A 14,323-nucleotide genomic window follows, 5' to 3' on the forward strand; every position below is an offset into this window, starting at 1 on the left:
TCACTGTAATTTTTTTGACTACAATCGTGTGTGTTTTGGATAACTGCTGTAACCCCAGCTCTTGCACGTGTGCTAACAGTGCCCTATTGCCCCCAGCGCGCGCAAAACAAAGACTCTGTGAAGAGCGCGACACTGGAGCAGAATGAGAACTGACAAGCTACGTTGTTCCAGGAGGGTCACAATGTGGTTTAGCGCTCTAATCCGAAGGACAATAAAATGTATTTAAAAATGTATTGTTATGAAATCTGCTTAATCATTGCCACAAAACTAACAAAACATTTTCAACTATCTTGACAACATTTTGAATTAAATTCAAATTGACATTTTATGGTTAGCTTGTATGGCACATTTTATGGTTTAAATTAAAACCAGCCAAATAAGTTCCATACTATCTACTAATATTAGTAGTATTATATAATTATTGGTCATATTATTGCTCAGTGCTGGTGGAGCTTGCTTTGGTGTGGGCATATTTGAAACAAAACACATAAATAAATAAAAAACAATACTTTGTAAAACCTTTCATATTGATGTGCCATCTTAAGTATGTTTAATAAATCGATTGCATTTCTCCAAATATTGTCTTTTTAAATTAAAATACATAACAAAGAAAATAATTATTTTATCAACATTAAAAGAGTAGACGCCATCACTGGGTAAATGAAAAACCATATCTAAACTGTTACATGGGCAATGAAAATCCCTTATCTTTTGTCAAAACTTGTTTTTGTTGATTTGATTTAGTATATCGTTCTCGTCACATATTAAAAAATATGACAACATTGAATATGCATTCAAAAAAATATGACAATGCAGAATATGTATTCAAGTTCTATATCTTATGCGTATTGGAATCAATCTTGATGGTAAAATAGTATCGTTTTGCGGTCCAGGTCAAGAATATATTTGTCTCGTCTTACATGAACAATTTTTTCGATCGGTCATGCGATTGGATCACATGTTGTACAATTATCCTTGCTCTAGTTAAATACAAATTACAGTCTGATTTTCATTTAGACATCACCTTTATGTTTGCCTTCCATTTACCAGTATGTTGCCTTTTTATTTCGAGACAACTTTAGACTTTTAGAGTTTTCCATATACCAATTTACAGTCATCTTATTTACGCGCTTCAAGATCTTAGCAGTGCACCACCAGACGGCAGTGTCCTTGATTTAGGAACCTCTATTTAAAATCGTGTTGTTTACCTCTTAAACCATTGTGTGGTTTTATATTGATTCACTCACAGAATAACTAATTATAAAGTTCTTAGTCGGAATTGTGTGTTGATTATCTTTGGCAAAAAAGATGTAAATCGAAGGCGAAATGAAATGACGGTCGTTTTTAGCCTACTGACGTTTTTGACATCCTATTTTAGAAAGTGCACTTATGAAAAATTCATTTCATTTTTTCCTTTAACAGTTTTGTAATCACAGACATTCAGCATGCATAGCTGACAAGTAGTTGGCTACCCTTTACACACAAAGATTTGGCAAGACCTAACGAGGGGAGCACTGGAGCTATTACAGTTATTATGAAGAATTAGATCGTATCTTGTAATGTCATCTAAATGTATAAAATCTACCATTTGTCCTCCTGTTCATTTATTGCAACCATTGAAGAGGCTCAAACTGCTACCTCAGTATTTATTCTACTTTAGAAGGGGCGGTGTTGACCTTTCGTGCACCCCGCCTACTAGTTCTTTCCTCGTTGTCTACGTCACATGACCGAACTCCATGCAAATCGCTCCGCACTGGAACGCCATTGGCCACTCGCTCATTTTAATCGCTGTCAAAACGCATCATATGGCCACCGCTTTAACTAACTCTTCAACTCCACTAGGAAAAGTAACTCAAATGCACGTTCAATTAATGTGGATGTGAAACGGCAGTTGGACACGACACTAGACAGGCTACAGGAGCAAAAAGAGACCCCGAAACTAACAGCAAACGTTTGGGAATAAGCTGAATTCCACATTTCACCGGAGCTCCACTTGTTTGTGAGGCACCTGCTTCAAGCGGACTACAGAGCGCCGAAAGTTCATGCTTTTTCTCTGCTAGTTGAGAACTTCTAAGCCACTTGAATGTATAGCATGATGATGGAAACGGACCTTCATTCCCCGGGACCCCAAACCAACACGAATCCGGGGCAAACGGGTCCAAATTCGGGGAGCAAAGCCAACCAAGACCGCGTAAAAAGACCCATGAACGCTTTTATGGTCTGGTCCCGGGGCCAGCGCAGAAAAATGGCTCAGGAGAACCCCAAAATGCACAACTCTGAAATTAGCAAAAGACTCGGTGCTGAGTGGAAGGTGATGACAGAGGCTGAAAAGCGGCCCTTTATTGATGAGGCGAAGCGGTTGCGAGCCATGCACATGAAGGAGCATCCGGATTACAAATACAGACCGAGGCGCAAAACCAAGACCCTGCTTAAAAAGGACAAGTACTCGTTGGCTGGCGGCTTTCTCGGCGGTGCTGGGGTCGGGATGAGTCCTGCAGGGGTCGGCCAGAGGTTGGAGAGTCCCGGGGGTCACGGAGGCTCGGCCGGCGCTGGGTACGCGCACATGAACGGCTGGGCGAACGGCACTTACTCCGGCCAGGTGGCCGCCGCGGCAGCAGCGGCTGCGATGATGCAGGAGGCACAGCTCGCTTACAGCCAGCACCCAGGTAGTGGGTCTCATCATCACCACGCTCATCACCATCACCCGCACAACCCTCAGCCCATGCACCGCTACGATATGACTGCTCTCCAGTACAGCCCCATCTCGAACTCCCAGAGCTACATGAGTGCTTCTCCATCCGGCTACGGTGGGATATCATACACGCAGCATCAAAACGCCAGCGTCGCTTCTTCTGCTGCCATCGGTACGCTGAGCTCGCTCGTCAAGTCCGAACCCAATATAAGCCCTCCGGTTACCACACACTCCCGAGGCCCCTGCGCCGGAGACTTGAGAGAGATGATTAGTATGTATTTACCGACCGGTGAGTCCGGGGATCCGTCTGTGCAGAGCAGACTGCATGCCTTACCGCAGCACTATCAGAGCACGACCGCCGGAGTAAACGGAACTGTCCCATTGACGCATATTTGAAACAGCTGATGGAAAGTGATGGGTAACGCGCATTCAGAATCACTCCACCAAAAATATTTACCTCTTTTTTTTTTTTTTAGATGGTCATTGAACTACTTTTGTACAGAATGTTTTATAATGTTCTTGTAAATTAAAGGTAAATATAGTTTCGATTGCATTTCGGAGAGAAACTGAGGTCTTATCAAATGTATAACTTTCAGTGAAATAATGTTTAAATATGACGTCTTTAAAAATGATTCTGACAGCGTTTCTGGCCACGCCAAGAAATATACGACATACTGTTATTCTTTAAATATTTAAGTTTCTGTGCAAATTGACTTTTGAGTTGATAATAACAAAAGTCTAGCGTGAATAACGCAATGAAATGTTTTTGAAAGCCCATAAAGAGTTTCCTGCTTATTACATTTACCAAAACGTTTGTACACGTGAATTAATGTACCAGATTTATGTTGTAATATTTCTTGTAAATTGTGAATAAGTTTTAATATTTCAAAAGACTGGCACGTCACTGCTGCTGTACATAGTTTATGACATGCATTCCTGCCAGTTCAAATCTTAACCTTGCGTTGATTCATGGTCTAAATAAAATTGGAGAAAAAGTTACTCTGCTCTAAATTGGTGTTAGTTTTATTACCCAATGCATCAGACTTTGTCATTTAATATGTGTTTGATTTACCACACTATCTAGTAGACACTTTTCTCTTCGTTGATTGAAGACAAAATATCAGTCGGGAGATACTACTAATGCTTTATTTTGCTCTAAGACCATTATATTTTATGTGTATTTTACAAGCGTTAACGTGCTGCTAATGAGATCTTTGAAAGCATCAAAACAGGGAAAATGTATTTCTAAATGGGTTACTCTTGAGCTTACCCGTCATAGAAACTTGAACAGTTTCTTAGGGGGGGGGGGGGGGGGGGGATTATATAGGCCTGTAGACCTTTAATGTTGTTTTTAAATGTACTTTAAAAAAATTGCTTTATTTGTGTGACATTTTTTGATGTTATACTTTTGTCAATAGTTCGAGCACAATTATCTTTTATAATCAGCCGTCTGCTTAGGAAAATTAATAATATATAAATAAAAAAAAACATGAAGATAGATTAACAAACTAGATAACAGTTAATATTGTATTGCATTGATGAAATATCAGGATACTTAAATGTTACTAAAGATACAAGACTTCAGGTTTATATTTATTTATTATTTGAATTGTTTATAATGTATATGTAATATAGTGTTTATAATTAGGTTGTCTCTTTGTACTCAGTTCACCATTGCTTATTCCATTGTAGACTTTGATTGGTACCGAAGGTCTATAATTCTGAGTGCTTGAAGCATGAAAATAAAATTAACTACAGTTAAAAGATTAACTGTCATTTCATCTATCACAAAAATATTTACAGTTCAGTTCACATTTTGTTTAACTGACGTGTTTACCTCTATAGCAAGCCTGATTTTTTAAACCATAAGAGTTCATTTGGCTCGTAATTAATCAGTTGTGTATGGGTAGATTTTGTTGAGTAATAGTAAAAATTTTGAAAAGTAATTCACCTGTTAAACAGCACACCTTCGTGTTTAAAAACATCATCAATGTAATGTGTATTTGACTCGAGATGTTTCCAATATTTCGTGTAATGAAAAGCCCGTTTCTCTTTTAAAAGTAGATTTAATTCACATGAAATATGTGTTTGAGTAGGTCCACTGATTAATCAAATCTACACATTTCTGTACTGTACTGAACACTATAGTCTCTGATTATTTGATTATTTGAAAATTGTATGTTTTCATTTCGTATGTTATTTACTATTTAGTTTGTTTTGGGTTAGTTATGTATTCTTGATTCCCCGCATGTGAAGAATTGAGTCGTTATTATAAGACCTTTGTGGCTGAACACACAATGTGTGATCTGAAGCAGAGACAGAGTGATGTTTAACAGTAACCTTGATCAGCCAGCAGAGACGCTGACCTTTGGGATAAAGAGTCAAAGGTTATTACAGTCACCTGCTGTCTCTGTGGGGCTAGTTTAGCAACAAGTGTCAGAAGTGCCGCAAAAAAACTATGGCACCAGACGTCTTTTTTCTTGTTGGGTTGCGCATGTGAGGCCTTCAAGTCTGCAAGTGCCACTTCACACACTTGAAATAAATATGAAGCAGAACAGGCTCAGGAGTGTTATAACTGTAATATAGGGTACATCATAAACTGAACGATCTTGGTGCAGCATGACCTCAAATTATTGTTTCTAGCCTTATAGTATTTTTTGTATGTTTGCTTCATTTTTTTCATGAACACCTATCTTAAATTAAACTGTACATAATTCTGAACTCATTCAACACACTCCACTACCGACACTACACGAGAAGGTCCACTCAGAAGCCATTTGTCTTTTTGTTTATCTACAGACGAAAAACTACACGGATTAGCGCCGAAAATAGAGAGGCGGAGAACCAAGTCACGGCACTTGCCAGGTTAAAGCGAAGCGTTCTGGTAAATTTAACCAAAATAATTTACTACCCCGCCAAAAGAGGGGAAGGCACGCGGGGTGGGATGGGTGAAAAGGATGGGATGGAGTGCGAGGTGGGAGGGGTGGCGGTGGACTCGAACCAATAAATCGTCTCAACGTGCGATACCCTTATCTTGTAGCCACCGATATATTCTGTGCTGGGAAGCCATCAACACTGCTGGCTCGTACGAAAACTCCCGATCTCTTGCACTCGCTGTCCTAAATGGGGATAATTAGCATCACTTTATCACGCCTCTGCATATTTTCTCCCTTCTCCAAAAAACCCGGTACACTGCTATTGGTCGCTGCTCTGTCACAGAAGATTACGGAGACAGATTGCACGGAACGAATGTGCTGAACGAGATTAGGGAGGAATAGAAATAGCAACTGGGCCAATAAATTCCTCGCGAGGGCCTTATCGTGCAATTACACGTTGACATGTTTAACAATCTTGCTGCCTCTTAATCCTGCGCCCTTCCAAGAGGCGAGATGCTGCGCCGTAATTTCTGCAGCCTGCTATTCCGGAGCAGTAATTTAAGCATGTATGCAGAACGCCACGAAAAAGCAACTTTGTTCAAACTTTTATTTACCAAAATGTTGCTGTCTTTCAGCTAATTATAAATCATTTGTTCCCCACCGTGACCAACAGTCTCTTTTACCCGCAGCAGACACAGACCAGGGGCCCGGGTATTGTCGCATGTAAATCAGCCCCATAAGTTTCAATACGATTTTTGTCTGAATTGCGTCATTATTGCTCGGAAACGCAAACAGTAGGCTAGTTCAGTGGACTAATTTGGTGATGCACCCGTGGGATTGCTTTTCACAGATTTTCTCGTGTTGTTGTGCATCACCGAGAATCCAATTACCATTATAAAACGACTGCTGTTCAAAAAAGTCTAGACTGCTTTATCTAAAAAAAAAATGCTAGTTGACCAATGCAAGGCTATATGAATTTTCAAGGCGCTTATGAAGCAAGCTGCTTGTTTAATAAACTAGCCTTCCGTACCTTAACTGTCTGTTTTGTCCTTCTCTCTCTCTCTCTCTCTCTCTATCCCTCTCTTTCTCTCGCCCTCGTGTTCGGCAGAGAGGTCTGTGTAAGGATGATTGTGAGAGACTCTGCTGGAATTTGGCAGGCCCGCTGCTTGGAGAGGCGCCCCACGCTGTGACTCCCATTCAGCGGTCCAGCGCGCTGTGAGGTTGGGAAGTTTCACTGAGCCGTGCACTCAATGGCTCCACAAAGCTGATTACAAGCCCCAGCGAATTCCTGAAGGGACCGGGCAGCCACGCAGGTGTGCGGGAAACCGGGGCAACCCTTCAGAGTTATAGTGACAGAGCAAGACAACCCGGGAGACCACACAAAAAGCAAAGCGTCCCGGGAAGCGGTCAGGGATTTGGTGGGAAAAGAACACCTTAAATGCCCTCTCCCTTGTGAGCGAAAAGGGAAGAGAGGAGAAACTTTCAGAAGGCCTATTAAAACGATGCCCAGTCTCATCAGGACAGTGAACTAAAATGTCTGTATGTACTTTTAGCACACATTTCTGTCTCAATTTTTGCCATATGCATTCTGAATAGTCCAGTCTAGTTTCTCGTGTAAGATGGGGGTTCGGGGTTAACGACGAGTCATAAAACGTAAAGGCCTGCTGTCCCTCACCGTGCCCAATTCATTTTCCCCGGTGCGAAAAATCTACATCAATGAAGCAGGCAGCGTATTTAATTAGAGCGGAGTCTAACTATCAATTACTCAGGAAAAACACAGGATCCCCAAGGACCAGTAATCAGCGCGCCAACAGTCGGCCGCGCACTCATTACAGCAAAGCGACAGGCGTGAATAATAATCAGGGCGCGGCGACGCATCTGCCTACAGTATTTCCACTGCTTCCTGTTGCCTCTCAGAAGTTTAATAACCCGTAGTTTTTGCTCAGTTTAACCCAGTGGTAGCTAACTTGTGGGCGATATGAGACTTTTTAATGGTTTTGCTTATTTAATTAAATTATGCCCACTGTCATTTCTCTTTTAGACTCGGCTATACGCTTGTTCACTTTACATAAAATTATCTAATTAAAAACAGGTAGTAATAACTTCAGAATTTGTAACATAGAAGTTTACTTGGTGGTCATTTTTGTCATAGCATTTTCAGTTTCCTGCCTTCTTTGCATGGGCCTGATTGGAACGAGTAGTTTTGAAATTGTGTTCTGCTCATTTCGAGCAATATGAAAGATGGAGAGGCTTGTTTGTGTTTATAGCTCTGTTGGGAATTAAGAAGAGATTGTCATGTTGAAGTTTTAGCACTGCGGTGAAGAGCTTCAATTTATTGCCATATGCTGTTGTACTAAGTTGTACTCAGTTCAGAGATCAGTGTTTGTCTTTCTTCCTGTCAACATCATATACAACTACATTTATCATGCTAATTTATCTTGTGTGTAGTTGTTAGTTAGTAGAAAGAGATTTATTGGTGTTTTCCTCATTTTAATTAAGTGATCGACTTGATTTTACAAGATTATTTTATATGAATAAAACTGTCCACAAACAAAGTGTGTCCAAATAATTATATATAATAAATATTAAATATTTTGAATGTAGCCTCAAAATACCATGCACATATGGACAGTCTAGTGCCAATATTTCCTCAGTTTAAGTGAGGGCTCAGTCTTACTTTATACGGCTAATTTAATCCTCCGCAAAATCAACAAGGGCTAATTGAGATCAACGGGGCGCAAACACCCATTCACAATCAGTTTCTCCCGTGCTCCGGATTGTCCCGTTAAGCCGTTTTGCGTGGGTTTTGGGACTCGGAAGTAACCATATTGTGGCAGTCTATAGATCAAGACTATGTTGGCTTTGATTTCTGAATTATACAAATGGCAATGGTCTCTGAGATTTAGTCATGTTTCAGTTCCCATGCTTAGCCTTATAAATATGCTATAAATCTATTCCAGTCTTGGCCTCACCTGTGTCCTGTCACCCCTGCTGTCCTCGTGTGATTAGAGGACAAAAGCACTACCCGGCCCGGCTATGGTAGTCAATCAGCCACAACAGACTATGCTAATTGAGGGGAAAGGCGAGAGGAAGACAAACAGTGATCCCAATTGTTCGGCGAATTTCACAGCTCAGCGCAGCTGCAATGCTACTATTCTCTCCCAATACACTCTTCCTTCATTTGTAACACAACGCTACTGTAAGCCGAAGTCTGTGCGAACCGGAAGGGAATTTGGAATACTCGCGATTTTCCCATAAAAGTTGACATTTTATATCAGAAACCATAGTTTTGTGGCATAGCATACAACTGAAGAGATAAATGAGACGCGCTCTGAAGTTTTTGAGGAGCTGTCCAGGTCCTGAAAGGAACGCGACTCAAACACATATCCGCCTACGTTCTCTATAGCAAAAGCGAAAAATCTTTTAATAAATGTAAGTTAATAAGTTTATTATAGCCTACTTACTAGTAATACATTTTCTAATGTGCGCCCTGCATTTCTTTCTTTCCGCCTCTTTATACTTCGATTAGCCTCGCCTCTGTATATGACTCTCGTGTGAGTTGTTTTAAATTAAAATTGATGGTCAAAGTTAGTGCTTCAGGTTTTTGGACAAATCCAATAAAGAATATGAATATGTTAATCCTGCCTGTCATAGCGAATGAAGATTTGAGCACAAATTAATAAGCATATAATTTGGTGCATAATAGGAATTTTATCACAAAGACAGATTTGAATTTGTTTATGCAGACATAATGATTTTAGTTATTTGAAAATCTATTTACTGTGTCATTTTACAACCCTACCTGGTGCTGATCAGCCTTTGTTTTTGTTTGACTTTCTCCCATTTTTCAATCTGAGATCAAATATGCACCTAGAAAACAACTTTTAGCAAATATACAAAAAGAATGACAACTTTAACTGTAAATTACTTTTTTTCTCGCGTCTAGTTTGACCCATCTCACAAGGTGCCCTTCCTCTCAGCAGGGGTCAGAAAATAGGCCTGAGAATTGTTTGTGTTTTTCCGCTGCTGGAGTCCCACTGTGCTTCTGTATTTTGTGATGGGATAAACTTTGACTGCGTCTGATTGTGTTGCTTTTACATCTGAAAGAGGGGGAGAGAGACAGAAAGAAACAACAATAAAAGAAGTTGATGTTTATGGATTGGTCATTGATTTTGTTGCTCTTGGCTGTATGGGCCCCTTTTTTAATAAAGACAAACAAGGATATGGAAGCGTGTACAGCAGCTTGGGCTAAAGCTGTAGAAGTGGATGGAGTCCGCGTGGACAGTCGGTGACAGTTGAAGTACCTGCCCTGAGGACTGCGTGACGGATTGGGGGGAGAGGGGTTAGGGGTGATAATGACACACCCCACTGAGTGTTATTACTTAAAGTCTGTGCTGGGCTGAAATTACATTGTAATGGGATGGGGCTTTTTGCCACGTTTTCACAGCACTGGGTGCTCTAGCTCAGCAACTTACTTCCCGCTCCTGTGTCCTCTTTTGTCTGCTGTACAACTGCTTCTTTGCTGCTGCTGCCCCGTTTATTTCCCTGTCCCTCCTTCTCTCTCACTTCCCTATTCTTTCTAGTGTCTGCTTACATGCATTACAGAGACTCACCTTTATGCATGCATAGGTTCCTGGCAGAATGCGCAGAAATTTGGTGCATACATTTTTTGTTCTTCCTCTAACACTGAAAAAGCTTATGTGTGTCTGTACTAGCTTCAGTGCACCTTTCATGCTTACTACTGAACACATGGCCTGTCTGGCACAGATCATGACTGGGGCTCTACAGCGAGCTTTAATGAGATCCCCCACAGCACAACTCAGGCACATGTACTCAAGTTATAAGTAAAGTAAACAAAACTCACAGATATCTTTCCTACTCAAAAAATTAATCAAAATAAATTTCTTTGTTTTGCAGTGCATTGTGCTCAATGTTAGGATAAAAAATGGGCATCGATACATGGTGTCCTTCTATGTGAATGGACAATCCAACAGTAATCGTATACATTGTATTGTTTTTGAGGTTGTTTGCGGTTAGTTTGTGGTCTACAGTGACAAGCCCCTGGTGTGAGTAAGGTGGCACTCATATTGTGAATAATAAGCAGCTTTCCCTCTAATTGTTTCAGCTCTTACATATAGATGGACTCCCTGTGTTCATATACAAAGGTTTGTTTTTTTTAGCCCTTGTGGTTACTTTCCTCTAGTACTTAAAAACACGTTTAGATTGAGCTCAACCTTCAGGTTAATCAGAATGACTAGCCACCTTTCAGTGTGTGAGTGTGTGTGTGTGTGTGTTTATTGAATATTGTGGTGTAACAATATGCTCATGTCATGATATGATACTCTCATTATACTTTAAACAACACCAAAATAGAGTTAAAATGGTATTTAAAACTGTTATTACTTCTAAGACATGATAAGCAGTTAACAAAAGTACTGTTCATTAAAATGCTACATTTGGTGGTACATTGGTGGGAAACTTGAATAGGCTTGGACTTGGTCCTTACCCATTCACTCGGCAACAGTGACACCAGAAATATTCATTTTGCTTACATTCAAATACAGAATTAGACACATACTTGCACTCTGTACCTGACTGCATACATTAAAAGTTTTGAATATTGTATTTTATGAAATAATGTATTCTATATTTAATTTATTATTAATAAATTAAACATGGAAGCTCAAATGTGTGAACTTCTGGTTTTACATATTTGATACTTCATTACCATATTTTATGCTAAATTAATATATATATATATATATATATATATATATATATATAGGTGTGTGTGTGTTTGTATACAATATTTATAGTTTGTATTATAATATAAAACATTAAATTTTAAAAACAGAATTTAAAAAATATCTGGAGTATAAACTGGTCATTATATTGGCATTTACACAGGATCATTTAATAAACCAAATTCAGTCTCTGCATTCACACACTTTTTTCAGACTGAGTAATTCAAACTAAATAAAAAAACTTTTATTCAGTGGATGACTTTTAACTTTTCCTGCATGCACTCTTTTTTAAATTTTCTAGTAATAATAAAAAGTAATTCATCTTCAGAATAATCTGCCAGTACTCTCTTCACACTTCACAAACAAGCATTTTGCCCAAACTCTCAGTGAAAGTGTGAGCTGCGTATTATGAGCTATTACTGTGATGATTCATGCACATGCTGGTCTCTGTTTCAGTCAGCTCCTTGTGAGTATGCGTATTACTCTGACCCTGCACCTCTAATGTGTTTGCAGAAAAAAGAGAGAAATGCAGTTTCTGTGAAGAGTAACCTTAAACACAGTGATGACTTTATGGCTGATGGACTTATTTACGCTGAGCAGCGGAGCTGATTTAAACTGCTGTGGTTCCTCTGTTTCTAATGTGGCAGTATTTCTCTGCAGGGCTGAGGAAAAGCTGTTATTTCTCTCTGAGGCGCAGAGCCAATACCTGAGACCTCTGCCAAAAAAGCCAATCCTTTTTACACTGTTAGGCGAGAAATCTTTTAGTGTACGCAATACACAGATGCAAACAAAAATCCAGGCATTTTGTCTCTTTCAATCAAAAATATGGGCAAACACACACACACACACACACACACACAGTTTGGTGTTTATTTTAAGTAGAGGAGATTGCGTTAATGAGGGGTCAGGAGGTGACCATAAGAAACAATGACTCAGTTTCCTCTGGATGTCACTGATAGCTCTTACTGCAGCTGACCTTTGACACCCCTTACAGTGAGTGATCAACATCCTTTTAACAAGGGTCACTGAAATATAGCTTTCAATGATAACCAAAATCACAGCTAAAGAGGGTCAATTTGTAACAATGACCGTAGGTACTGACACGTTTGATGCCCTTTGAAATTGCATTCAGTTTGAATCAAAACAATTTCTCACCTTTTGATCTAAATACACTAAAGTTCCCAAGTTTAGGGTTGTTGTTTTTTTGTTGTTTTTTGTGAAAGATACTCACCAAAGCTGCATTTATTTGATCACAAATACAGTAAAAACAGTGATATAGAGTGCTGCAGCCATGACGTAAAAACCTGGAAGACTAAAGGCATCTTTACACAGCCAAGTTAAGGCTGCTTATGCCTGCTCAAAATTCAGTGTAAAGATGCAATGCCTAAAAAAAAAACCCCAGAAAAAAAAACAAGACTAAATTATGCCTTATCAGACCCACCTCAGTCCCTATCAGATATATAATTGCTTTGTACATGTTATTCCACATTTGAGCAGCATTAAACAATCAGTGTAAAGATGCCTGAATGCCACTTCAGAAGTGTCTCTGTGTCACCTTTGCAATGTAAATTTGGCTTAATTCACCACTGGGTCCCCTGAGATTTCCCTAATGGGTTTTTCAATTCATGAGCAAAATCAAGTCTGTGGTTAACATAATATGATGATACTTTGACCTTTTGTTCTACAAAATACACTCACACCCTTAATGTTCTTATGTAGTTACTTATTAGAAACATACATTTTTTTAAATAAACATAACTGATTCAAAATTCATGTTTTTGCCATGGGTGTGTGTAATTTTCATTGTAGATCAAAATGTCAAGTAACATCAAGTTGATTACCTATTTTGCTCATGAATTTAAAAGCCCCATTATACCCACAGGAAGATCTATAAAAATAAAAATCTTATTCAGCAAGAATCCATTAAATTGATCAAATGTGGCAATAAAGACATTAACAATGTTACAAATAATTTCTATTATAAATAAATGCGTTTTTTAAACTTTCTTTTCATTAAAGATTCCTGGAAAGAAAGTATTATGGTTTTCATGAAAATATAAAATATTAAAACTCTCTGCCAACACAGAAGGATGGAAAAGTTACCTTCCTGTGTGAAAAGACCATCCTGAATTTCGCCCTCTCATTTTCCCTTACAGGGACAGATGAAGTCATTATTTTATCTGTCCCCTTTTTCCCACAGTTTAATAATTAGAGCTGAATCAAGTGTTATAGCCCACCAGCGGTGGATAAAGTACTTGATAACCACACTTAAGTAAAAGTATAGATATCTTACCAGAAAATGACTTTGGTAGTTTGGTAGAAGTTAAAGTCACCGTTTAGAATATTACTTGAGTAAAAGTTTGAAAGTATGTCATATTTATTGTACTTAACGTTGTAAATAAATTTAAAAAGGAGCAAATAAATATAAAAAATTGTTCTATACACAGTTTGAGTAGCAAGCTTGTGTTGTTTTAATTCTTTATTCCATTTTGTATCTTTGAGTTAACATAAGAGCCACTTCATCTGGTACGAAGACTCTTTCATTCCGACATAAGAAAACTGGAATCTGGAATCTGAAGTGGCATTAAAATTCATTTACACAGACTGTTTAATGCAGCTCAGAGAGGGACATGGATGCATTTAACCAGCAGTTATTACAAATGCATCAATAATGTTTTGTTTTTAACATACTTTGAATTTTGATATTTAAAAAGATTTAAAACATGAAAAGTTACTTGAAATGTGAAATTAAAGCCGCCAGTAGGTGGCAGCAAGTCACTGTGAGTCATTGAGATTAAATCGCTTCATTCAAAAGGTTGATTCATTCAGGAATGAAACATTTGACTGTTTCATTCGTTCAAATAACTGATTTATCATTCATTCAATAAGGAAATACCGTCCTGTGTGTCGTTCAGAGGCGCAAAACAACGCTGTTTGGAACTATTTTCATTGACAAAATACAGCAAAAAACAGGCATCTATAATGTAACCTACGTAACTTAATACTAACTT

General features: G+C 38.8%; 1 protein-coding gene across 1 annotated transcript; it reads left to right on the top strand.

Annotated features, from left to right (window-relative positions):
* Positions 1 to 1,812: 1,812 nt before the first annotated feature.
* Positions 1,813 to 3,673, top strand: LOC107597426 (transcription factor Sox-1a-like). Its single transcript, XM_016288474.1, has one exon. The coding sequence runs from the start codon at positions 2,084 to 2,086 to the stop codon at positions 3,086 to 3,088; it is 1,005 nt and encodes a 334-aa protein (XP_016143960.1). The 5' UTR covers positions 1,813 to 2,083; the 3' UTR covers positions 3,089 to 3,673.
* The last annotated feature ends 10,650 nt before the right edge of the window (positions 3,674 to 14,323 follow it).

This window comes from Sinocyclocheilus grahami, unplaced genomic scaffold (assembly GCF_001515645.1).
Source record: "Sinocyclocheilus grahami isolate Dianchi unplaced genomic scaffold, SAMN03320097.WGS_v1.1 scaffold231.1, whole genome shotgun sequence".
Classification (NCBI taxonomy): Eukaryota; Metazoa; Chordata; class Actinopteri; order Cypriniformes; family Cyprinidae; genus Sinocyclocheilus; species Sinocyclocheilus grahami.